This window comes from Dreissena polymorpha, chromosome 16, assembly GCF_020536995.1.
Source record: "Dreissena polymorpha isolate Duluth1 chromosome 16, UMN_Dpol_1.0, whole genome shotgun sequence".
NCBI classification, from domain to species: Eukaryota; Metazoa; Mollusca; class Bivalvia; order Myida; family Dreissenidae; genus Dreissena; species Dreissena polymorpha.
In genome coordinates, this window is record NC_068370.1 from 17741659 (window position 1) to 17768707 (window position 27049).

The 27049-nt window shown below is 36.2% G+C and overlaps 1 protein-coding gene and 1 long non-coding RNA gene across 4 annotated transcripts in view; both read right to left on the reverse strand.

Moving 5' to 3' along the window:
• LOC127862291 (EF-hand calcium-binding domain-containing protein 14-like) overlaps nucleotides 1-27049 on the reverse strand; it is a 42319-nt gene that overhangs the window by 4107 nt on the left and 11163 nt on the right. For all 3 annotated transcript variants that reach the window (XM_052401360.1, XM_052401362.1, XM_052401363.1), the window contains 10 exons: nucleotides 23877-24013; nucleotides 19459-19557; nucleotides 19000-19125; nucleotides 17486-17551; nucleotides 15530-15613; nucleotides 9316-9483; nucleotides 6419-6556; nucleotides 3544-3636; nucleotides 3044-3185; nucleotides 390-512 (listed from right to left, as the gene is read on the reverse strand). In XM_052401360.1, the coding sequence (XP_052257320.1) occupies nucleotides 390-512; nucleotides 3044-3185; nucleotides 3544-3636; nucleotides 6419-6556; nucleotides 9316-9483; nucleotides 15530-15613; nucleotides 17486-17551; nucleotides 19000-19125; nucleotides 19459-19557; nucleotides 23877-24013 (1176 nt within the window). The remainder of the gene's footprint in view (nucleotides 1-389; nucleotides 513-3043; nucleotides 3186-3543; nucleotides 3637-6418; nucleotides 6557-9315; nucleotides 9484-15529; nucleotides 15614-17485; nucleotides 17552-18999; nucleotides 19126-19458; nucleotides 19558-23876; nucleotides 24014-27049) is intronic.
• On the reverse strand, nucleotides 12254-15523 carry LOC127862304 (uncharacterized). Its single transcript, XR_008040539.1, has 2 exons — nucleotides 14504-15523; nucleotides 12254-14358 (listed from the first exon to the last, which is right to left on the reverse strand). It is a non-coding gene; the product is annotated as an uncharacterized LOC127862304 (long non-coding RNA).

The following is a 27049-nucleotide window of genomic DNA, read 5'->3' on the forward strand; positions in this document are numbered from 1 at the left end:
ATGTGCATTTCCTAATATTCATGCACTGGCAAGCACAGGAATATCTACAATATTTTATAATTAATTCTGAAGCTGTATGACGACCTTTCACATTTATTCTCAAAATATTGCTTTTAAGCGAGAAACAGTTTCTATTTACAGTTAATTCAAAATCGTTTAAAACAATTTGTATATTTTACATGTTTACAAAGTGATACTATGTCAGCGTTTACAAATGGAAATATATAACTTTCGAATGAAAGTTCCGTAAAAATAATTTAAATAAAAAGGGGCATATGCCGTGATACAAAAAACACTATATCAGAATTACATTAAAATTAAAGAATCAAGTACTTTGGCTACAACCATTATTTATTTGGTACCTAGTAATTAGTAAACTATATGATTACCTTTGCTTGTCACTACTGCTTCTACATCCTCTGGTTCTTCCTCTAGGTCTTTAGACTCAAGGGTTGGTGTGGTAGCACTATTTGTTACAGTAGAATTCAAATTCTTGAGAGTTGTTGTCGTACCTGCAAGTACAAGTGTAGCATGCAATAATATACTTCACAAAACATGGCATGGGATTCACAAAAGTGATGTCATTTCACCAAAAAAAGAGCATGCAATGTTCCATTGAATCTAAAACATATAAAACCCACTTATAATGAGACTAAGGAGGAACTATTTGAAGAGCAAGGGTTAATAATAGTACTGCACTGGTTAGGTGAAACCCCCCTACAAATAAACAAGAGATGTGTTTGTCAGAAACACAATTCCCCCTATTGCGCCGCTTTGAAGCCATAAATTTGACATTTGACCTTGAACGATGACCTTGACCTTTATCCACTCAAAATGTGCAGCTCCATAAGATACATAAAGATACATGCATGCTAAATATCAAGTTGCTATCTTCAATATTCAAAAAGTTATGACCAAACTTTAACAAAGGTTAAAGTTTTAGGAACGAAAAATACAAGGATATTTGACCTTTGATCTTGAATGGATGACCTTGACCTTGTCTTTTCACCACTCAAAATGTGCAGCTCCACGAGATACACATGCATGCCAAATATGAAGATGCTATCTTCAATATTGCAAAAATTATAAAACTTTAACCAAGGTTAAAGTTTGTGACACACACATACAATGACTGACTGACACAATGACAGACTGTCTGTCTGACAGGCCAAAAACAATTTACCCCCCAGGGTTCGACATTAACTTTTTTACAGCCAGACCATCGGACCAGCTCCTCTTAAAATGTACTAGCCCAAATCTGATGTCTACTAGACCATAAATGACATAACAAATAAACACAATTGTGTCGTGTAACTGTTTAATCAGGTTTTATCAATAAATAATTAGTGAACACAAGAAAGTTATTTTGATGCACAGAGTAAAAGATAAAATAAAACTATTTAACAACATAAATTGTATGTTATAATTTCACTTTTTATCACCAGTTAAAACAAATGATGTCTGTACAGCAGGTGACATTTATTTAACATCATCAAATTCTGGCCTCCTTGACCGCTGTGCTCCATGCAACCACAGCTCCAAGGCCCTTTTTCCATCATAATCTGTGTCAGTTTTACCGTTGGATTCTTCTTTATTAACTTATTTGTCGGACTAAAATCCAATCTTGAACAAAGCCATTCTTTAAATTACATTCTCTCGTCTGCTACGCCAAAATGTTTACATTGATGATACCGATTTTCGATAGAAGTCGTAAAAACATGATGTAAAGTTCTAAGACACTGCAGAAAACCATTAATATTCATGACAACCTGACCAATGGAAGCAAGCAATTTCTGCGAGAAGCTCTCCTTCCCTTCTGAAAATAGCGATGAATCATGTGAATGCCCCGCGTTTATTTATATACGCTAGTTTTGTTCTGATGTAAATAACGGATACGAGAGTTATTTTACACATTAAGAGTAAAAGGTTTTCGGATAGTTATAGTTACATGAATCAGTACAGATTTTTTATGTACGACCAGTCGGACAAGCTAGCCCACAGTTTTACTAGCCCGACCACCGATCTGACTAGACAATGTCTGTCGGACTTGCCTAAGTGTCGAACTCTGCCCCCGATATTTCGATCTGGGGGCATAAAAATGGGCATTACTATTATATTATATTGCCATGGCGACCCTTGTTCAATCCCTGCTTGCGGTGCAGCTAAGCTTGGTTTGTGGTCAACACACAGGACAGGTGAAGTTTCCTCCATGTTATCCAGCTCTCCCAACACCCAAGAATAAATCATGCTCAGCAGGTCTACTTACCTATTGTGACAGATAGACTGCCATACCTATTGTGACAGGTAGACTGCCATACCTATTGTGACAGGTAGACTGCCATACCTATTGTGACAGGTAGACTGCCATACATATTGTGACAGGTAGACTGCCATACCTATTGTGACAGGTAGACTGCCATACCTAGTGTGACAGGTACACTTGTCATACCTATTGTGACAGGTAGACTGCCATACCTATTGTGACAGGTAGACTGCCATGCCTAGTTTGACAGGTAGACTGCCATACCTAGTTTTACAGGTAGACTGCCATACATATTGTGACAGGTAGACTGCCATACCTATTGTGACGGGTAGACTGCCATACCTAGTGTGACATGTAGACTGCCATACCTATTGTGTCAGGTAGACTGCCATACCTATTGTGTCAGGTAGACTGCCATACCTAGTGTGACAGGTACACTGTCATTACAGGTAGACTGCCATACCTATTGTGACAGGGAGACTGCCATACCTATTGTGACAGGTAGACTGCCATGCCTATTGTGAGAGGGAGACTGCCACGCCTATTGTGACAGGTAGACTGCCATGTTTTTTTCTATGGGGTATGTGTGAATGTATCCTTGGAAATATTTCAAAATATTTTATGTGCTTTTTTAAACTCAGACCGCATCTTTTACATAGCTGAATAACAAAATGATGGAAATTAGCAAAAGTGTCTCATCTACTGATGTAACTTTGGGAATTCCATTAATTTAATCATGGTATGTTTTAGTAATTTTTAAGGTACTAAGAATGGACATACCAGTTTGACTGAGCAGCTTGACAAAGGTCTCTAGTGCCTGCACATGGTGTGAGACATTGGCCAGACTGTTGGCCTGGGAGGTGACCATCGTGTACAGGCCCCCCAAGTCAACCTTCAGCTGAACAAACGACTTGTTCAACACCTGCAAGTAGTGGAAATCTTCATTTAACCTTGCGTAGCTTTGTGTATTTTTTAAGAAAAACACAAGTTGTTTTTAGCAACCTGAGGTTCATGATTTTGTCTGACATAGTATCTTCTTTATTCAAGATTTTCAATACTAATTTACAAGTTTCCGGTTGAGTTAACACTCTTTACAGTAAGAATGTTACAAGTTATAATGCATAATTGTAGCAAAGTTTTTAAAAAGGATATCAAAAGTAAACAATTACTAATCCTTTACCTAAACATGATCAAATCTTATACCAAACAAGCTACTATACTTTACAAGATTGATTGAGAAACACATACATTTTAAATAAAAGGTAGACATTATATATCACCTTAATTTTATCCTCAAAGCCTCTTCCCAATTCATTAAACAGTCCCATGGTAACGTAGCTGTCAGGATTTTCAGGATCATGGTCTCCTGATATCTGATAATAGAACACATATGGGCCATGCTCTGTGAAAAAGGGCTTTAATGCATTTACATATAAAACATTTTCTGATTTGAAAGTTACAATAAACAAGAGATGTGTTTGTCCGAAACACAATGCCCTGTAATGATCTGCTTTGATTTTTTTTTTTACCTTTGACCTTGATGGATGATCTTGACTTTTCACCACTCAAAATGTGCGGCTCCATGAGATACACATGCATGCCAAATATAAAGTTGTTATGTTCAATATTTCAAAAGTAATCGTGAAACTTTAACCAAGGTTAAAGTTTTGGGACAGAATGACAGACAGGCCAAAAACAATATATCCCCGATCAATCGATCTGGGAGCATAAAAAGTTACGATAAAAATTTAATGAAGGTTAAAGTTATAGGAAAGAACAAGAGATGTGTTTGTCAGAAACGCGCCGCTTTGATTTTTGTTGTTGTTGACCTTTGACCTTGAAGGATGACCTTGACCTTTCACCACTCAAAATGTGCAACTCCATGAGATACACATGCATGCCAAATATGAAGTTGCTGTGTTCAATATTAAAACAGTTATGATCGTGTTTTATACAGGAAGGAAAAAGGACGTGGTGCAAAATTTCAAAAAAGGGCACTTTAGCGCGCGACATCCATAAAAAGGGCACAAATATATCTGTATAGTGACTTAATAACAAGCTTTGTTACACACAAACATTGTATGTATAGTTTTGAGATTTATTGTTGAATAATTAAACCAACAAAATCCAGAATGTATATTTTATTATGTGTTTTATATTTTCATGTAGTAACAAAAAGCAAGATTAAACACCATAGGATATATATCTTATACAAACTATAGCTTTTCAAAGAAGTCTTAGAATACTGTTAAATGAGTTACCCTCTTAAACAATTATTTATATTTAAAACGTTACTAACATTGCACAAACAAGTCCTTTATATGCATCTTAAATGGAGATTCACAAACACTAACACTTTGTTGAATAGTCAGAAAGTTCTGCGTAATGACATTGTTTTCATGACCACGTGTTGTATTGTGTACATTTTATTTCGCAAAAAGTGTAACTAGGAACGGCGCTGTACTGTCTTTTGTTCATTGTCAATTAATTCAATACACGTTAATTGGTCTCCGATATAAACATGTTTTGCTTACAAAGCAATTTGCACCAATTTCTAATTTACGTTTCGTCGAAAGTGGAATGCCAAAATCGGAAAGCGTACGTTGCGACATTCTAAACACGAATGATAAGTGGTACAAGTTCAATATTTTTGTAAAATTCATATCTGTGTTTGCCAATTAACATATTTTGACAAGTTACAAACGGGTCATAATGTTCTTAATTGAACCAATGGTGCAGGCCTACTACTGTTACAACAATAAACAACTTTTGGCTAAACAGGGTCCAAGACGGGGGATCAACTTCTTTGCCGACATTCACACGTTGTTGTAATCAAAACATCGTGACAATAAACAAGCATGTGCTCCAATTAAGCGCGGTCTGCCCAAACGTGAACAGCAAATGTGTTAAGATTGTCGTCTGCTACAATTCATCAACACACATCTACTGTGAGCCTGCGCCAATTGGATAGGAGGCGGAGCTTTATTTTAAATGACAGCTTTAATATGAGCCTGCGCCAATTGTATTGGATAGGAGGCGGAGCGTTATTTTAATCAACAGCTTTAATATGTCACGGGTTGCTATTTTCGGCGTATGGCCAATTTTCAGGAAGTACAGTGGACGTCATGGGGTTTTGTAATCGGCGTATGGAAACAATTATCGGGCGTAATATACGGCCGTACGCCGCTTAGTGTAAGCCCTGTAAATTAATTTTTATTAACTTAAAACTGTTTTGCATTAAATTGAAATCCAATCAATATTTTACAGATACAACTGGTGTTTTTTTTTAATTTAATTACGCGTAAAAATAAATGTTTTGTTATAACTGAATTATGCATGAAATGCACAATTTCCACGTGAATAACATCGAGGTTTTCATCAAGTCTCCTAAGTAACTGTGCACGATTGTATCCGGACCGATTTGTTACAAAGCCACTGAAATTATCGATTGATATTGACACATGGTTATTCACGCATTACGTATTCACAACCGCGCGAATCTTCGCTGATAATAGTTGGCTTAGAAGCTTGGTTAAGAGGCAATTAAGATGTTATCAATAAGGTAACGCACGGCGGAAAACAGGGCGGCGGCCTTTGAAAAGGGCAGCGTGGCGCTGATTTGCTTTGAAAGGGGCAGCAAGGCTCTTCAAAAAAGCGGCGTGGCGCCGCGCCACGCTAAAACGGCCTGGATAAAACACTAGTTATGATAAAACTTTAACGAAGGTTAAAGTTTTAGTAAAGAAAAATACAATAATATTTGACCTTTGACCTTGAAGGATGACCTTGACCATGACTTTTCACCACTCAAAATGAGCAGCTACATGAGATACACATGCATGGTAAATATCAAGTTGGTATGTTTAATATTGCAAAAGTTATCAAACTTTAACCAAGGTAAAGTTTTGGGACAGAATGACAGACAGATAGGACAAAAACAATATAACCCCTGATCTATCGATCCGGGGGCATAAAAACAATATTATAAATAGTCGAACTTTTTATTAATGTATGCTTAGACTGTCAAGTACTGATGCAGAAGTTGTTCGTGTTCAACATTTTTTTAAAAGCAATACAAATGTTGGACTTTCAATATCTTGTTTAAAAAAAAAAAAATTTATACAGACAATATAAACATTCTAAAGCAATGAGACTCACCTTAGTTGAAGCAGCAGCAGCAGCTGTGTCAAACTTGTCTTTAGTAGCCTGGAGGTCCACCAGTATGGCAGTCACATTTGCAACGAGGGTCTTCAGCTGAATGGTGTCCTCAGAGGTTTCACTTGAGGTAGTTGCCAGCTGAATACATGGAAATACATGTACACTTATGTAATTATCAAAGGACGGCCCAATAAATTCTTTGCAACAAAGAGATTTTTTCAAGAACTGGAATCAGAAAAACAGACCCCACATCACCAGTGATAACATTAGAGTGTGCAACAGAAAAAAATCATGACAACATTAGACCCTCTGAGGGAAAAAAACTATGTGTGCACCCACACTTCCACAATTTTGTGAAACCATCATTGTTATTTGTCTTAATTTTTGTAGTATTAAAAAAAGACAATTTTGTTGGCACTATTTTTTATTTCCCTTTGTTTGCATACATTTTTTACAGAAAAATTGGACAAAGCATGATTCTGTGCAGGGACTACCCTACAGGCGACTAGAGCAATAATTTCGCTCTAACACCCGTGATGTCGCCCTATGAGCCCAGAAAAGCGAAGATCAAGTCGCCCGATTTTTTTAGCAAACAAGACCGGAAAAGCGAAAATCAAGCCGCCCGATTATTTGTGCTACTTACTAATGATTACGTGATAATTGATTGACCATACCATAATTGCAGGTTTTTGGCAGACGGCACAGTTAAAGAAAGTTGGCAAAAATAATTAAAGAAAAACAAAATTGATCAAAGGTCTATTAATTACGTAGATCCACTATAAAGTCCAGCGAGTTTCGTCACTTTGTTAATCCACCGATAATGTTGTTTAACACACATCTTATATAAACTGGAATCGCTGTTAATTTTTATACAAACAAGTCATAATACAACACATAAACATTGAGAAAACACATTTCCTCGATAAATTATCCGAGAAAATTAAATGCTACGTCATGACCTTCGACATTGCAAATGGCGGACGTATTGTAACATTCAACCCACGTTCAATTCAAAGCTGGCGATTCAAATTACAAGTATGTAATGGTGATTCAATAATGGAAAAAGTATTAACTGGATTTAACACACATTTGATAAGGTTTGTTAAACCAAATAACAACAAGGAAAACTTGAATTATTAAAGTTAAACAGGTAAGGCATTCTCAAGTGTACATATTTCGGACATGTATTCGGATAAACAGAAATAGACATACTAGTAGATGTTCCATGCAATAAGATTGTGTTTTGTTATAAAAGCAGTCAAAGGGATGATGATAATATAATGACGATAACAAGGGACAAAATTGTCACAAAACCAGGTTTTCATTGTGAAAAAAAATCTGATAAAGGGAGACAACTCAAACTGAACTTTTGAAATGAACAAACAAAATTAACCCCCTTTGTAAGTTTGTTTTAAAATAAGTGTATTTTTAGTCGTGGCGACCTTGACATTGGAGATATTGACGTGATTCTTTCGTGCGACACACCGTCCCATGATGGTGAACAAATGTGCCAAATGATTTTAAAATCTCATAATGAATGACATAGTTATAGCCCTGACAAGCTCATTTATGGCTATTTTTTACCTTTGAACTCTAAGTGTGACCTTGACCTTGGAGATATTGACGTAATTTTTTCGCGTGGCACACCGTCTAATGATGGTTAACAAATGTGCCAAATGATTTTAAAATCTCACAATGAACGACAAAGTTATGGCCCGGACAAGCTTGTTCCGCCCGCCCTCCAGCCAGCCCGCCAGCCAGCCAGCCAGCCCGCCCGCATTCGCCAATCTAATAACCAGTTTTTTCCTTCGGAAAACCTGGTTAAATATGTGATGAAAAGGTGCTACCGGTACATATCTTAAATTACTTAAATGTGTTAAATGACTTAAATGTGTTATTTATTGTTTTTACAAATAAACACAGTATACTGATAGAAATATAAAAAGTTGTGAAATGAACATGTTTTGTTTTTGATATTGTTCGCACAAACTTCTCCCTGATTTTCCAAAATTCTCCCTGTTTTAGAAAAAAAGAGAAGTCACTTCTCCCTATTTTTAAGGCCTAGGGTAGTCCCTGCTGTGACTTTGTATATCTATAAAGCAATCATGTAATGGCTGGAGACAGAATTAACAAGATATTAGTTTGTGAAACACATACCTCCTACTGCGCTTTGAAGCCACACAGCAGCTATTTTAAAGAAAATTGTTAACTTCTCCAGAAATCTATGGACCACAACAAAACTCACACTTCATCTGTAAGTCATGAAGGAAGACTCACATACCAAAAATCAGATAAATAAATGAAAGTGTTTTGTAAAAAACCTCCAGAAAACGTTTATTATAAAAAAAATGTCTAAGTCTAGACCCATAACTTTGCCAGAAATCAAAGGACCAAAACGAAACTCACATTTCATCTGTAGATCATGTAGGTAGACTCACATACCAAAAATCAACTCAATATCTGAAAGCTTTGCTTAAAAAACCTCCAGAAAACTTCGCAGTCCAAGGCCCATAATCTCGCCAAAAAAATAAACCGACCAGAACAAAACTCACTCTTCATTTGTAAGTTGTGTAGTTAGACTCACATACTAAAAATGAGCTAAATATGTGAAAGTATTTCGTAAAAAATCTTCAGAAAACGAATATTTCTAAGTCCATGACCCATAACTTCACCAAAAAACAATTGACTGGAACCAAACTCACACTTCCTCTGTTAGTGATATAGGCAGACTCACATACCAAAACAACAGCTAAATATCTTAAAGAATTGGGTTAAAAAACTCAGGATCAAAAAAAATCCGGACGGACAGACTGACTGCTATGTGCCACCCTACCGAGAACATAAAAATCTGTGGTTTGTTCAAACCACTAAATCAACGACGTTTCACAGTAACTTACAACATTGTGTACTATCTCAGTGACTGCAGATCTGAAGGTTTCACTGCTGGTGTCTGATGTGCTGGTACTGGTGTTTGCATTACTGCTGGACACCATGTCAGGCGCAGAGAGGGTGGGTAGTTGACCTGTTAACGTCTTTGTGGCGTTCTCAAGCTGCGAAAGACGCTCCTGGGAATGAACACAAGGAGCATACTCGAATTAGCCAATTGTTTAAAAAGTGCAGTGGTCTATATACAAATACTAGTTAATTATTCGATATGTAAATAAATCTAAGCAGGATTTAGGTAGCATTTATGTAAAATTAAGTTTATGGTTCTTAACTTTATTTTATATTTTGGCATAGTAATAGAAATTATTTCCAAGATCTTAACACTCCAATCTCCTCACTTGAAAGACTTCTTATCAAAATCGGCATTCATTATCAGATAACTTTTGCATCAGAAAATATTTCAGCTAAAATTGAACAGGGCTATTACTCTACCAAAATAAACAAGACTATTGCCAAGCAATAAAAGTCCCCTACCGGCTCCACCATTGTCAGAAATTCCACCATTGTCAGAATATTTTTTTATTTGTTGCCATAGCAACCAGAATTTTTGACATAGGAACAAAATGAAATGATATGCATAATGTCCATATTGCCATCTATCCATGTTCCAAGTTTCATGAAAAAATATTATTCTTCAGCAGTATTTCTAGTCTATTTGTTGCCATAGCAACCAGAATTTTTGACGTAGGAACAAAATGAAATGACGTGCATAATTTCCATATTGCCATCTATCCATTTTCCAAGTTTCATGAAAAAATATTAAGAACTTTTAAAGTTATCGCAGGATCCAGAAAACCACCATTTTAAGCAGTATTTCTAGTCTATTTGTTGCCATAGCAACCAGAATTTTAGACGTAGGAACAAAATGAAATGACGTGCATAATGTCCATATTGCCATCTATCCATGATCCAAGTTTCATGAAAAACTATTAAGAACTTTCTAAGTTATCACAGGATCAAGAAAAGTGTGACAGACTGACGGACACACAGAGCGCAAACCATTGTCCCCTGCGGTGAAACTGGTAGGCAACTAATAATGATACAAATCTTGCGAGAAGATTGCTGGATAAAATGACTAATCATTTAAATAGATAGACAGACTAATGGATGCACGATAAGACAGACACACCACAAATTTTCTATCAAAAGTTACATTTGTGCCATGTCATAATAAAATCATCACACATTACCAATCTATAGCAGAGAAACCTACTTTAACCTCAAAGAGACCTTTCCGTTTAATGTGGCATCATTTGGCACACCCTCTCATCAAGGGAAGCATTATGCCAAGTTATTTTAAAATCTATCTCTATATGCCAACACAATAGCAGAGATATGAATGGCTTAATTTTTAGCTCACCTGGGCACAACGGGCTCATGGCGAGCTTTTGTGATCGCCTTTTGTTCGTTGTGCGTCATCCGTTGTGCGGCGTCAACATTTGCCTTGTTAACTCTCTAAAGGCCACATTTATTGTCCAATCTTGCAATTTGGTCAAAAGATTGGTCTCAATGATATCTTGGATGAGTTCGAAAATGGTAACGTTTGCTTGAAAAACATGGCTGCCAAGGGGCGGGGCATTTTTCTTTATATGGCTATATATGGCTATACACATGTAGTAAAACCTTGTTAACACCCTAGAGGCCACATTTACTGTCCTATCTTCATGAAACTTGGTCAGAAGATTTATCCCAATAATATCTTGGACGAGTTAAAAAATGATGCCGGTTGGTTGAAAAACATGGCTGCCAGGGGGTGGGGCTTTTTTTTATGGCTATAGTAAAACCTTGTTAACACTCTAGAGGCCACATTTATTTTCCGGTCTTCATGAAACTTGGTCAGAAGATTTGTCCCAATAATATCTTATCTCAGGTGAGCGACTTTGGGCCTTTCAGGCCCTCTTGTTTTACATTTCTGTCCTTCAAAATAGTATTGTGACTTTGCTCCTTGAAATGGCAACCCAATAGGCCCTTTCAGTTATTCACATTTACTAGTGTAAGAGTTGTGTCCCTTAGCCGGATGTGACGTAATGAGATGATACAAAATCCGCCAGAGAGAAAATTGTAGTGTCGCTGATAATATCAACGTCTCTTGCACTATACCGTATATAAATTTTACTAGTTATGTCTTAATAAAACATTTGCATGCAAGGAAATGCATTTTTGAAACGATTATATTGTTGTTATTATTTGTTTTTACTACGAACTCGGGAGTAGAACACAATGCAAGAGCTCGGTATGTGATTATGACAAAAATCCTATACTTGGTACGTCTTCGCAACCATTTTTTGTTAAAAAATTCTCATCAATTGAACTTAATTTAGAATAAATTCAATTTAACGAACGAAAACAAGTAATGATGAAAACAAACAATAATGAAATAGATTGATTTTATGTAAGCAACATATTGTACCTGATTTGAAACTTTATTTGTCTGAAAAAAAACGTACCTTGTTACACATACAATAAATTCTCTTGAATAATGTATTTGTTTGATTTAATTGTTCACACCAATGTTGACTCTCTTTGTTGGAGCATTTTTATCCCGGTGTTTTATTGCACCTTTGTTCATCACAACCCAATTATCTTGTTATGATCGGATACTGCCCAGACAATTACATAGAAAAACAAGGCGTCATAAACCCAGGGACCTATACTCGGGTCCCTGCATAAACCACATGTTGCAGCCTAGTGTCTGGTAATTAAACATAATTTATGATACCCCCATGTCATCCCCCCTTGGCATATTAAGCAGTCATTTTGAAAAAATTTAAAGCCAAAATACTGAACATTTGCTTAAATAAAATATTTTAACATTAAAAAGAGTGAAAACATTATCGAAAATGGATTTACAGAAACAAATGTATATATAAATATAAATATATATATATATATTAGGGATGGCATCGAATACCAATATCGGTATTCGAATGTTCGCAAATTCATTCAATCGAATATTCGAATATTCGCATAAAACGGCTGGATTGATTTTTCCTTGTTATGTGTTAATTTCCATTGGTTTGTAAGTTATATCCGTTTGCTAAATACGAGGCTGTTTATTAACGTTGCTATCGAATAATTGTATCGCTGTCGACTAATACTATGACCGATACTGTGATCGGGCACAAATAGAATGAAAAACATCGTGTCATAGAATTATATTTTTTAATGATTCCAGATTTGTAGCAGACCGCACATATGTAAAACTTACACACATTACACGTTGCGGTCTTCTTATCCACAGACCGTGTAAAGTATTCCATACTGCAGAAAGGGCTGGTGGCATTTTCAGATTTGAATTATGATTCCTTGATGATTGTTTACTTTATATCATCTGTTACTTTTGAGTAATTCACATATTTAAATGTCTGTTCAAACTGTGATCACAAAAACTAAATTACTATTCCCCAGTAAATTGAAGCCCTTAATTGGTACCTAATTGACAGACAACAGTTCGGGCCCTTTCTCATAGTAAGTATATTGCATTGCGCGATTTGAGTAATTCACACATTTTAATGGCTGTACATACTGTGATCACAAAAATTAATTATTATTCGCCAGTCAATTGAAACCGTTAATTGGCACCCCATTGGCAAACAACAGTCGGGGCCTTTCTTAGAGCGTGTATATTGCATTGCGCAATCAACACTGATACAGGCCGCGTTATCAGTTTGACACGAAGAACGTCACGTCAAACATGTTACTCCCAGGTGATTTCGGTTGCATTTTAGTAAGCGGTTCGCAGGTCATTAAATATTGGTGAAATTACGTTTGGAAAAAAAATGCGAATATGCGAATATCATTTTTATTATTCGAATGCTGACCATTCAATCGAATATTCGAATAATTTTGCCATCCCTAATATATATATATATATAAGCCAGTTTAATCATAATAATACAGTGTTTAAAAACTATAAATAAATTAAAAATATTGTGCAATTTAACTGCTACGCAATTGAGGTATTTAACGGGTACCGGCAAATGTAAACTCCGCTATTACGTGTATAGATTTAAGTAGGTTATTTCAGTATACAAAACACCATCATGAAAACAAGCAATTGCAACAGGGTAAACAATAGTTGCGTTAAATAAATTAAATATAAAGATTTATTGATCATAAAATGCTAGATTTGTATTTCACCTTATCATTAGTAAAGAGATTTCAATATACATGCAAAGACAGTTCAATTTGCATAATATGCAGAGTTCTTTTCCGTATGTATGCTAACATTTATTAATATTGTCAATCAATGTAAACAAAACAAAAATCCATTCAATGGAAAAGAAAATGATAAAATTTAACAATTGTTATGTATTCCGTTGTTTTAGGGCTTTGTTTTATTTGATTAAATGCATCTCTTACACGTTCGATCGCTGATGAACAACAACAATAGCCACACCACTTATAATTGTGATCAAATAAATATATGTTTCATTATTTTTTAAACATCATTTGTAAAAGTCTTACTATAAGAAAGAATACAGCTTAGTTAGTTGGTTTGTTTTGTGGGATTTTCAGTATTTAGTCTTCCGATCATGTTCTCTAATGAAAAATACCGCTGCTGTATCAGCAGTACAAACCAATTATCAAAATTTCATTTAAATTCATTAAGACAAGTGCTGTTTGTAAAACATGCATGCCCCCCATATGGGCTGTCCGTTGTAGTGGCAGCCATTGTGTGAATACGATATTTGTCACTGTGACCTTGACCTTTGACCTAGTGACCTGAAAATCAATAGGGGTCATCTGCGGGTCACGATTAATGTACCTATGAAGTGTCATGATCCTAGGCAAAAGCGTTCTTGAGTAATCATCCGAAAATCATTTTACTATTTCGGGTCACCGTGACCTTGACCTTTGACCTTGTGACCTCAAAATCAATAGGGGTCATCTGCAAGTCATGATCAATCTACCTATGAAGTTTCATGATCCTAGGTGTATGCGTTCTTGAGTTATCATCCGAAAACCATTTTACTATTTCGGGTCACCGTGACCTTGACCTTTGACCTAGTGACCTCAAAATCAATAGGGGTCATCTGCGAGTCATGATCAATCTACCCATGAAGTTTCATGATCCTAGGCGTATGCGTTCTTGAGTTATCATCCGGAAACCATTTTACTATTTCGGGTCACCGTGACCTTGACCTAGTGACCTCAAAATCAATAGGGGTCATCTGCGAGGCATGATCAATCTACCCATGAAGTTTCATGATCCTAGGCGTATGCGTTATTGAGTTATGATTCAAAAACCATTTTACTATTTCAGGTCACCGTGACCTTGACCTTTGACCTAGTGACCTCAAAATCAATAGGGGTCATCTGCGAGTCATGATCAATTTACCCATGAAGTTTCATGATCCTAGGCCTATGCGTTCTTGAGTTATCATTCAAAAACCATTTTACTATTTCAGGTCACCGTGACCTTGACCTTTGACCCAGTGACCTCAAAATCAATAGGGGTCATCTGCGAGTCATGATCAATGTACCTATGAAGTTTCATGATCCTAGGCCCAAGCGTTCTTGAGTTATCGTCTGACAACCACCTGGTGGACGGACCGACAGAATGACCGACAGACCGACATGAGCAAAGCAATATACCCCCTCTTCTTCGAAGGGGGGCATAAAAATAATATATTATTAACAATTAGTTAAGTACAAATCTTTTCTCGCATATGTTCAGTCCATTTACATCGTTGAAATAAACATTTTCTAATTAGATTTCTGTTCTCGTTTACAATCGATACACTCGATTATCATCGCATGACGTCACACAAGGGAGATAATTAAAAACCGACAATTACTGAAAGGGTCTATTGTAGCATGCAAAACATTCTCTAATCAAGGTATAGATATGTGCCCAGTGATTCAAAAATCCATTTATATATGGCAAAGTAATGCCCAAGAAAGGAATTTCAGATGATAATACGGCCAAGACATTGCAATTGTTATAATGCAGCCCTTTTGGGGCATAACAAATTATTGAGACAAGAAATTCAACGTTTGTTAACCATATGCACATAAGTTCGTATTACACTAAAATCTCTCTCAAATAACTCACTGTAACAAACACAACATTACAGTAGTTTATAGAACGATCTGATAAAACAGTGCATAGCTTTGATCAATATTTGCCTGAATTCACAGGACTGATCCCTGTGGCCCTACCTGGTGCTGTGAGTTGCTCTTCATGAGGACTGAAATCTGCCCAGACAGGGTCGAGTTCACATCCTCAAGCTGTTTCACTACACCCTGATGATAAAAATAAACACAAATATTTAGATGGTTTTCAAAATCTGTTTCTACCACAAAGAATTACATAGACATTTAAACATTATGTTATTTTATTTTCATCTGGCTGCATACTTCAAACAAAACAGCCTTCACATATATGGAATATAACAACCAAAATGGTAATGCTTATTTTGTATTTGTATTCCTTCACTAGTGACTGTGAATTCTTTGCTCATGAAATTTATCATATACTTGTTTTATATTTGGATTTTTAACCGTTGACCTGTATTTGGGACCCTGACCAGAGCTCCAGATAAGGTTTTGTGAAATTCTTAAATTACTACTAGATTTTCAAAAAGAATTCTTAACTCTGAAATTTTATTCTTAACGTTACTACTAAGTTTTGGAAAATAATTCTTATTTTTTTAAATGACCTAAAAATCATTCATTTGGTTATTTTCATGCAAAAAAAAATCAAAATAAACATACTAGCAACTTTATTTATACGAGTTCAACAGCGTCTTTTCAGTATTATACAATTTTATTTTTCAAACACCTTCATATGCCCAAACTGTGCTTAGATTGCATGCCTTAGATGAAGTTTTACATATTTCACATTTAAAACGGGTCTCCCCTTCAATCTTTTCAATGATTAGCCACGGGACTTGTCCCTTCCACTCGTTCAATGTTTTTTTGTGTTTAAGTTTGGACCCGTCGTGTCGCGTTTTTGTTTAGCTTTTCCGACTGTGTCGGCAACTGAACATACAACATCGTATAAGATCTTTTCTATAATGTCTTTCTAAACATTTAACTTCGGCTCACTTTGCGTACAATATGTTAAAAGCCTGTTTTTGGACGCTTTGCAGTTTTGTAGGACGTTCTCTGGCGCCATTGTTTTTTGACAGATAGACTGTAAACGCCGCTTTTATTGGAAAAAATGCGCTTTGTTAAACAAACCCGATAACCATTCTATATAAGCACCGCAAAGATCTTTAATACGCGAAAAGAACTCAATAAAAATCGATACGAACCGATGTAAAAATAATATTCGTAACTTGATTTTGTAATTCTTGATGGTACGACAAGATTTTAAAATAAATACGTAACGGACTTGAAAATAATTTGTAATTACGAAAATACGACCCTTATCTGGAGCTCTGCCTGACCTTTCAGGTAGGGAGATGATTGTTCAACATGACACTCAGTCTCTACATAGTAAATACTTGTGGTACATAATTTTTAAATTGCACATTGAATAGTATGTAATTTTAACCCCTTAGATCGACCTTGACATTTGTGTTACGGAGAAAAATGTTACAAGCCACACATTGTCTCCTGGTGGTCATTTACGGCAAGTCATTGAATGAGGTTTGGCAAATTTACAGTCTGGAATATATGTTTCAGGCCCAGCTTTGATCTGTGATACCCTAGTGTGACCATGACCATTGAGGCAGGGAGACTGGTGTAACACCCGATACCTTTTCTCCTTACAGTGGTCATTTATTTAAGTTATATTATCATTTCAAAATTAATTTCAATTTACAGTCTAGACAAGCTGTTTTTTGGCCCGATTTGATATTTGATCTCTAATGAAGAACTTGATCTCTCAAAAAATGACCATGAGCTTTGAGGTTGAGAAATAAGAGTTAGACTTGAGACATTGTCTCAATACAGTTAACATTTGTGGTAAGTTAATTTAAAAGTGCACAATAGATGGCAAAGTAAAAGACCAGACAAAGTCTGCTAACACACAAGAATGCATGTACCTAGTAAGTGGACTTGACAACAAGCTTTCTCCAATTGGACTTTACAAAAATAAACATCATAACAAACATAACTTTCCAAAATGTTCAAACACACATTTAGTTGTTATTATAAAGACATAGCCACCTGAATGACATTGGATACTTCAGGTTGAATCCCATGAGTGACTGGCTCACTAGGTGTAGGCTTGATCTGCAACACAAAAAGAGCACATGAAGCAATATACGCAGGACCATCAGCTGAGTTTAGATTCAGCCTAAGAGCGTACTCTGTCAATGGACATAATCAGCTTGTTTCAAGTCTACAATTGTGTACATTTGGCTTCAACAATTTAAACTTGACTACTGTTAATTATCCATAAACGACTACGTATATAGCAATTCTGACTACGGGTAAATCAAGCAAATCGGATCAAATAAAATATTGACAATGAGCCAGGGGAAGCTTACACAAAAAAGAAAGAACATTAGCAATACTAAACAAGAAATGTGTTCGCCAGAAACACAATGCCGTCTACTGCGACGCTTTGCAACAAAATTTCTATTTATCATTTGGCAGGTATAGAAATCATCTCCCTTTAAAGCTTATTACTTCCCTTGGGGGGGGGGGGGGGGGGTCATCACTGACAACCAAGGCCTGAAGTTTATCAAAGAGATCATAGCCAGAGTTCATGATGTATCTATGGACATAAGTCCGCAGGTATGTAATGAACCCTATCATTCACAAATTAGTACAGGAAAGAAATGATTATTATATCATTTAAAAAAAAACTTTGACAAATCAATCATTTGAGTTATAAATAATCAAAATAAAAAATCTGTACAGTAACTGTGAACAAAACTTCAATTCTTGGTAAGGAAATATATAATCGGAAATTTATAATTATATAAATTACTTCCCTTGAAAATAATTGTCTCTAACAAATCTCTATTTTTAGTAGCAAATAATTAAAAGCCACTACCGTGACTGTAGATTCACCAATGAAAATGTGCAGCTCCATGAGATACACATGTATGCCAAATATCAAGTTGCTATGTTCAATATTGAATAATTAACTCCCTTTAAAGCTTATTACTGCCCTTGGATTTGTATTTTTGACCTTAGACCTTGAAGGATGGCCTTGACCTTTTACCACGATGTGTTTGTCAGAAACACAATGCCGCCAACTGCGTGGCTTTGATTTATTTAACAAAAATATATAAAATATTTAATTTGGCAGGTCAGATAATTATGTCCATTTAAAGCTTATAACTTCCCTTGGATTTGTTTTTTCGACCCCGTGATCTAGTTTTTGACCTGGCATGACCCATACTCGAACTTGACCTAGATATTGTCTAGATACAACTTCTGACCAAGTTTGGTAAAGATTGGATGAAAACTATTTGAAATAGAGAGCGGACACGAAAAGTGTGACAGACTGACAGACAAAACAGACAGTGCGAAAACTATATACCTCCTTTTCTTCGAAAGGGGGCATAAAAATGCTTTGAATTATTTTAAGCATAGAATGTTGGTATACGATGCACATAGGTCATTGTAATGATATGTGAGAATACACTAGCAAAGCATTTACAATAATAATCAAAAGGCTGTTTAATGGTGATGAAAAAATAATCCAAGTATCGTGAAAAATTGTTTACCTGACTAAGAACTGCTATTTGTTGTGTGAGATTCTGCACCTTGAAATCTGTAGTTTTCATAAAGAGGTCCACCTTATTCACAGTGTCTTTCATCCCTTCAACATCACTACCAAGAGTAGCGACACTCTGTGAACAGACCGTTTAGAGAACACATAAATCTCGTTCTAGGAAATCAGGGCTAAAAGCATGTGCATAAAGTGTTGTACCAGGTTAGCCTGAGCAGTTCGCAAGGCTTATAACTAAAATAAGGGATGACACTTTCTGCCAAAACTGGATTAAAGCAAATAAAAAGCCAAACCATGAAAACAGAAATTGTTGCCCACTAATCAGGCATGACACTTTATGCACATCAGTTAACACTAAGATACAGTACGTATAAGATGCAAACTTCATAAAACCTTAATAGCCTTCCAGTTAGTTTTATGCTGCCGACAGGTTATGGTTAAGTGGGCTCAATACCTGTGAGACTGCTGTCAGTTTCTCTGGTAGCAGCTTCAGCTCAGGTGCCAGCTTGAGACCTGCAGTGGCCTGACCCACTGTGTCCTTCAAATCTGTCACCTTAAATGGCATGAAGCACTGTCAGCTAATAGACCCAGGTTTGGGGAAAACTGAGCTAACAGCATGTGCGTAAAATGTCGACCAAGATTAGCCGTCTAGTCTGCACAGGCTAATCAGGGACAACACTTTCCACCTGAATGGAGTTTTTGTTTAGGCGAGACCATATAAGTGGAAAATGTCTTTCCATATTAGCCTGTGCAGAATGTTAAGACTAATCTGGAGTGACACTTTACTACACAAGTGCAGTAAGTCCAGTTTTCCAAGAACCGGGCTTTGTTGGAACTAGAATCAATTCACAAATAGTCAATACTATAATTAAACAAGGGACAAAATTGTCACAAAACCAGGTTTTCAGTTGAAAAAGTCTGATAAAGGGAGACAATTTAAAATGTGTATTGTTAACCCCCTTGTGCAAAATTGACCTTGATTTCAATTAGAAAACAAGGGCTGTTTGTAAAAAATGCATGCCCCCATATGGGATGTCAGTTGTAGTGGAATCCATTGTGTGAATACATTTTTTGTCAATGTGACCTTGACCTTTGACCTAGTGACCTGAAAATCAATAGAGGTCATCTGCCAGTCATGATCAATGTACCTATGAAGTTTCATGATCCTAGGCCTAATTATTCTTTAGTTATCATCCGGAAACCATTTTACTGTTTCGAGTCACTGCGACCTTAACCTTTGACCTAGTGACCTGAAAACCAATAGGGGTCATTTGCCAGTCATGATCGAAGTTCCTATGAAGTTTCATGATCCTAGACGTAAGCATTCTTGAGTTATCATCCGGAAACCATTTAACTGTTTCGAGTCACTGTGACCTTGACCTTTGACCTAGTGACCTGAAAATCAATAGGGGTCATCTGCCGGTCATGATCAATGTTCCTATGAAGTTTCATGATCCTAGGTGTAAGCATTCTTTAGTTATCATCCGGAAACCATTTTACTGTTTGAGTCACTGTGACTTTGACCTAGTGACCTGAAAATCAATAGGGGTCATCAGCCAGTCATGATCAATGTACCTATGAAGTTTCATGTTTTTAGGCCTAAGCGTTCTTGAGTTATCAACCGGAAACCATTTTACTACTTCAAGTCACTGTGACCTTGACCTTTGACCTAGTGACCTGAAAATCAATAGGGGTCATCTGTCAGTCAGGATCAATGTACCTATGAAGTTTCATGATCCTAGGCCTAAGCGTTCTTGAGTTATCATCCTGAAACCAGCTGGTGGACGGACCGACCAACATGTGCAAAACAATATATTCCCTCTTCTTCAAAGGGGGGCATAAAAAAGTCTGATAAAGAGAAACAACTCAAAATCAAAATGTGCATTGTTACTGATTGTTCATAGTTACATAGTATTTCAAGGGCGACCTTGACCTTGGGGATATTGACGTAATTCTTTCGTGTGACACACTGTCCAATAATAGTGAACAAATGAGCCAAATTATTTTAAAATGTCACAATGAATGACATAGTAATGGCCCAGACAAGCTCATTTATGGCCATTTTTGACCTTCAAACTCAAATTGTGACCTTGACCTTGGAGATATTGACGTGATTCTTTCGAGCGACACACCGTCTAATGATTGTGAACAAATGTGCCAAATGATTTTAAAATCTCACAATGAATCACAAAGTAATGGCCCGGACAAGCTCATTTCTGGCCATATTTTACCTTCAAACTCAAATTGTGCCCTGAACTTGGAGATATCGACGTAATTCTTTAGCGCGACACACCGTCTAATGATGGTGAACAAATGTGCCAAATGATTTTAAAATCTGACAATGAACGACAAAGTTATGGCCCGGACAAGCTCATTTATGGCCATTTTTGACCTTCAAACTCAAATTGTGACCTTGACCTTGGAGATATCGACATAATTCTTTCGCGCTGTAATAGACTTGTCGGGATGGCGAGTCGCGTTTCCGTGTATGGATTATAAATAATAAACGTAAGACTGTATAAGGTTCATGGTTATGTTACTATATTTCTTCTTGTTCGATCACCAGGCAAAACAACTATAACGTCCTCATATAAATATATATTAGGTTCACCCTTTCTTTTAGTTGTGTTATGGTTACGATTTGTTTCTTATTTTAAGTTTGAGTTGCCTATTGTATTTTATTAGAGGATCATATTTTTACTAGATGTTGTCGATTCAGAGTTGGAAATTTGAATGTCCCGGCCTTCTGACGCTTGCCTTTTTATAGACAGTATCAGCCAATCTGGTTGCACGTTACAAAATTCGGACCAATGAAAACAATTGTTACAAAGTGACATTGGCGTTCTAAAATGAATATTTCAGAGAAAATTTAGCTTCTGATGCAAAACTACAATTAATTACAATTTATAATGTGGCGTTCACTTGATATTTAGAAAGAACAATATTTAAACAAGGGCTGTTTGTAAAACATGCATGCCACCCATATGGGCCCTCCGTTGTAGTGACAGTCATTGTGTGAATATGTTTTTTGTTACTGTGACCTTGACCTTTGACCTATTGACCTGAAAATCAATAGGGGTCATCTGCGGGTCACGATCAATGTACCTATGAAGTGTCATGATCCTAGGCAAAAGCGTTCTTGAGTTATCATCCGAAAATCATTTTACTATTTCGGGTAACCGTGACCTTGACCTTTGACCTTGTGACCTAAAAATCAATAGGGGTCATCTGCAAGTCATGATCAATCTACCTATGAAGTTTCATGATCCTAGGCATGAGTTCTTGAGTTATCATCCGAAAACCATTTTACTATTTCGGGTCACCGTGACCTTGACCTTTGACCTAGTGACCTCAAAATCAATAGGGGTCATCTGTGAGTCATGATCAATCTACCCATGAAGTTTCATGATCCTAGGCGTATGCGTTCTTGAGTTATCATCCGGAAACCATTTTACTATTTCGGGTCACCGTGACCTTGACCTTTGACCTAGTGACCTCAAAATCAATAGGGGTCATCTGCAAGTCATGATCAATCTACCCATGAACTTTCATGATCCTAGGCGTATGCGTTCTTGAGTTATCATTCAAAAACCATTTTACTATTTCGGGTCACCGTGACCTTGACCTTTGACCTAGTGACCTCAAAATCAATAGGGGTCATCTGCGAGTCATGATGAATGTACCTATGAAGTTTCATGATCCTAGGCCCAAGCGTTCTTGAGTTATCGTCTGACAACCACCTGGTGGACAGACCGACAGACGGACCGACATGAGCAAAGCAATATACCCCCTCTTCTTCGAAGGGGGGCATAATGAATAAAATGGCACCACATATGGTTTTAATAGACAAAAATATGATATCAAACGCCGCGTTTCCAAAATAGACCATGACAGCTTCCAAACATGATGGCGGATGCGAATGACGTTTGACAAGTAAGTTGACATGAGAAAACTGCTAAAAATTGCATTACATACATTTACATTAACAATCTCATTTAGCCATTAGGCTATAAGAAAAAAAATATATATATATAAAGGGTGACCTTTTTCAGAATCATACTGATTTTAAGCATAAGCAAAAACTGCAAAATAACAACACATCAATAAATAATTAAATACAGTTTCAACCGTTCCCCAGTAAATTACTGGTGAATAAAATCACATTTTAACTATTATATTGCATAGGCTATATTAGCCTAACATTGATACTTTGGCAATGGCCAAGTAAACATACAATAAATTATTTGAGTCATAATATTGCATTTGCAATTTAAACATAGCTTATAATTATTCATTTAACAACTACTAAGTAAAAATACAATATGAGATATAAATTATTAGATGTTTAGAGTTATGGCTTGAGTTCTGTAACAACTAACTTGTTACAGAGCGACACACCGTCTAATGATGGTGAACAAATGTGTCAAATGATTTTAAAATCTGACAATGAACGACAGAGTTATGGCCCGGACAAGCTTGTTCCGCCCGCTCGCCAGCCAGCCCGCCCGCCGACATTTGCCAATCGAATAACCAGTTTTTTCTTCGAAAAACCTGGTTAATAATACCTGAATAAATGTTGTTCCAAGGTATACTGATTAGACCTTGATCTTACAAGGAATAGGAAAACTGATACCAATGTTGACACATTAGCATATCATATATACATATGTATTCAACTTGCAAATGAATTTAAGTTGTTTATTCTCATCTGTTGTGACCGTTTCAAATTCAAACACTCTAATTCTACATTACACTCATGTCTATTTCAAATGTTAAGTACAGATAATTAAAACCCCATCTTAACCATGGTAAAGATGACAAAACTGGATCAAACTTCAATTTAAAGAGGTTAAATTCGAGTACAACACTTACTGTTTTATTGACCAAGGCAATGCTGGCTGCAAGGGTTTGTATTGACCGAGCCTGTTGGTCCAGTGTTTTATTAACGACAGCCATTTGAACTAACAGTTGTTGAGAGCTTTCATCATTGGTCTTGCTTCTTGTTTCCACTGCAATTAAGCAAATATTGATAATAGCAGTTGATTTCAGTTTTAGTAATTGTACGCATCACAAATTTAACAAGAAATGTGTTTGTCGGAAACACTATGTCACCTTCTGCGCCGCTTTAAAGCTATATATTTGACCTTTGACCTTGAAGGATGACCTTGACCTTTCACCACTCAAAATGTGCAGCTCCATGAGATACATATGCATGCCAAATATGAAGTTGCTATCTTCAATCTTGCAAAAGTTATGACAAAATGTTAAAGTTGGAGCAAACAAACCAACAGACCAACAGACAGGGCAAAAACAATATGTCCCCCACTATAGTGGTGGGGGACATAAAATGCTTTTTTTTATAGCTTAGTAGTTGGATAAGTCCAAAAAATGTTATGGCCTTATTAAGTTTATATCTATAAGCTATAAAAGGGTAGTTCTCATAAAAAAGGATTAATAAGTGATGGCCTCGTATAAAAATAGGATATCACACAAGCTGTCTATTTCATGCTATATTTCATGACATGAGTTCTGGAAATGTATAATGAAAGATTGAAATACCGGTAATATGCTGGCTTTTAACGTTGACTCTTATCTTTTAGCAAATATAATGTCATATAATTGGTAAGTAAGTAACAAGGTAACAAACTGACGTGTTATTTAAAATACGTTTAAGATAAGGATACTTGTGATGGCTGTATTACACCACCAACAACATATATCATTTGATACACATAGCTAACATGAACTTTGGAGAAACACAACTTATCACATTGTATGAACCATCATGTCTTAATTTTAATAAAGAAATATTCAATTTAAATACAAAATGGATCTCAATTTGAAGTGATTGACATAAAAACAAGCAATTTATGATAATACAAATTAATAATCAAATATTCAGCAAGTAAAAATATGAAGGACGTGTGTATACATGCAGCAATGTGTACATAACAAAACACATGTTACACTAAAACTCTACTAAGCCAAACAATAAAACAGCTCAACTTTAACAATAAAAAAGAAATTACAGCGAACATGCTAAGAGGGAAGGACTTAGGTGAATGAAATTCCTGTTGATACAACTTTAGAATATGGCTACTTTTAACACATTGGGAATATAGATCAGATTGCCAATATGGATCCGATATACGAAACATACATGTACATAAATCATTGTCTATAGTAAGAGGATTAAGAGTGTGACACTATAGTCTATTATTATTACTACAAATATGCTTTAATATAGAATTCAGTATAACTTATGACTAAGTTTGCCAATTTTATAAGATTTGTAAACACACACAAGGTTCTTTTCTGTACGGTAAACAAAAATTCTGATTAAGTAACCACATAAAAAAGACACATAACAAAACCCAATAGATAGCCAAAATAAACAATCAAATCACAAAGCTGAAAAAAGAAGCTCTTGAATTGACGCTACAGGTTACAATAACGTTGTGTTTAAGGGAGACATAAAAGTTATCTTAGTCAATAACAATCAAACTCTTCAAATAACCTCATAACACAACCATACTAAAAATAAAAAAATAACAAGGGCTGTTTGTAAAACATGCATGCCCCCCTATATGGGCTATAAGTTGTAGTAGCAGCCATTGTGTGAATACGTTTTTTGTCACTGTGAACGGTGGTGGTGGTGTAGTAGTAGTAGTAGTAGTAGTAGTAGTAGTAGTAGTAGTAGTAGTAGTAGTAGTAATAGTAGTGGTGGTAGTAGTAGTAGTAATAGTAGTAGTAGTAGTAGTAGTAGTAGTAGTAGAAGTAGTAGTAGTAGTAGTAGTAATAGTAATAGTAGTAGTAGAAGTAGTAGTAGTAGTAGGAGTAGTAGTAGTAGTAGTAGTAGTAGTAGTAGTAGTAGTAGTAGTAGTAGTAGTAAAAGTAGTAGTAGAAGTGGCAGTAGTAGTAGAAGTAGTAATAGTAGACATGGTAGAATAAGTGGTGGTGGTGGTGGTGGTGGTGGTGGTGTAGTAGTAGTAGTAGTAGTAGTAGTAGTAGAAGTAGTAGTAGTAGTAGTAGTAGAAGTAGTAGTAGTAGTAGAAGTAGTAGTAGTAGTAGTAGTAGTAGTAGTAGTAGTAGTAGTAGTAGTAGTAGTAGTAGTAGTAGTAGCAGTAGCAGTAGCAGCAGCAGTAGCAGCATTACAATACCAATACTTAAGAATGATCAAATGGGAAAAGGTAACCTAGCACTGGCAGTAAATATGGGGCTCATTTACAGGTCAGATATGGAATCTCTGCTGTAAAATGAGATTTTGAATGAATTAAAGGGAGGCAAATCTGTAACAAAAAGAACATGCATACACCGTAGTTATTTCCCTTGTTTGAACCATGCTAAATCCTTAAAATGCCTTTTTCCAGTAACTGTGACCTTCACCTGTGACCTTTGACCTAGTGACCTCAAAATCAATAGGGGTCATCTGCGAGTCATGATCAATCTACCCATGAAGTTTCATAATCCTAGGCGTATGCGTTCTTGAGTTATCATCCGGAAACCATTTTACTATTTCGGGTCACCGTGACCTTGACCTTTGACCTAGTGACCTCAAAATAAATAGGGGTCATCTGCAAGTCATGATCAATCTACCCATGAAGTTTCATGATCCTAGGCGTATGCGTTCTTGAGTTATCATTCAAAAACCATTTTACTATTTCTGGTCACCGTGACCTTGACCTTTGACCTAGTGACCTCAAAATCAATAGGGGTCATCTGCGAGTCATGATCAATGTACCTATGAAGTTTCATGATCCTAGGCCCAAGCGTTCTTGAGTTATCGTCTGACAACCACCTGGTGGACGGACAGACCGACCGACAGACCGACATGAGCAAAGCAATATACCCCCTCTTCTTCGAAGGGGGGCATAAAAATAGGCAATTTTACTGACATTTTTCTTACAGAAAGTAATGAAATGTTAAAATCACTAAAATACTGTTGGCAACTCACAATTAAGTTTATTTTGTATTTATATACACTGTAATGTTAAAATGAAACAAAAACAACACACACATACGATGATATATTTTATATCAAGCAA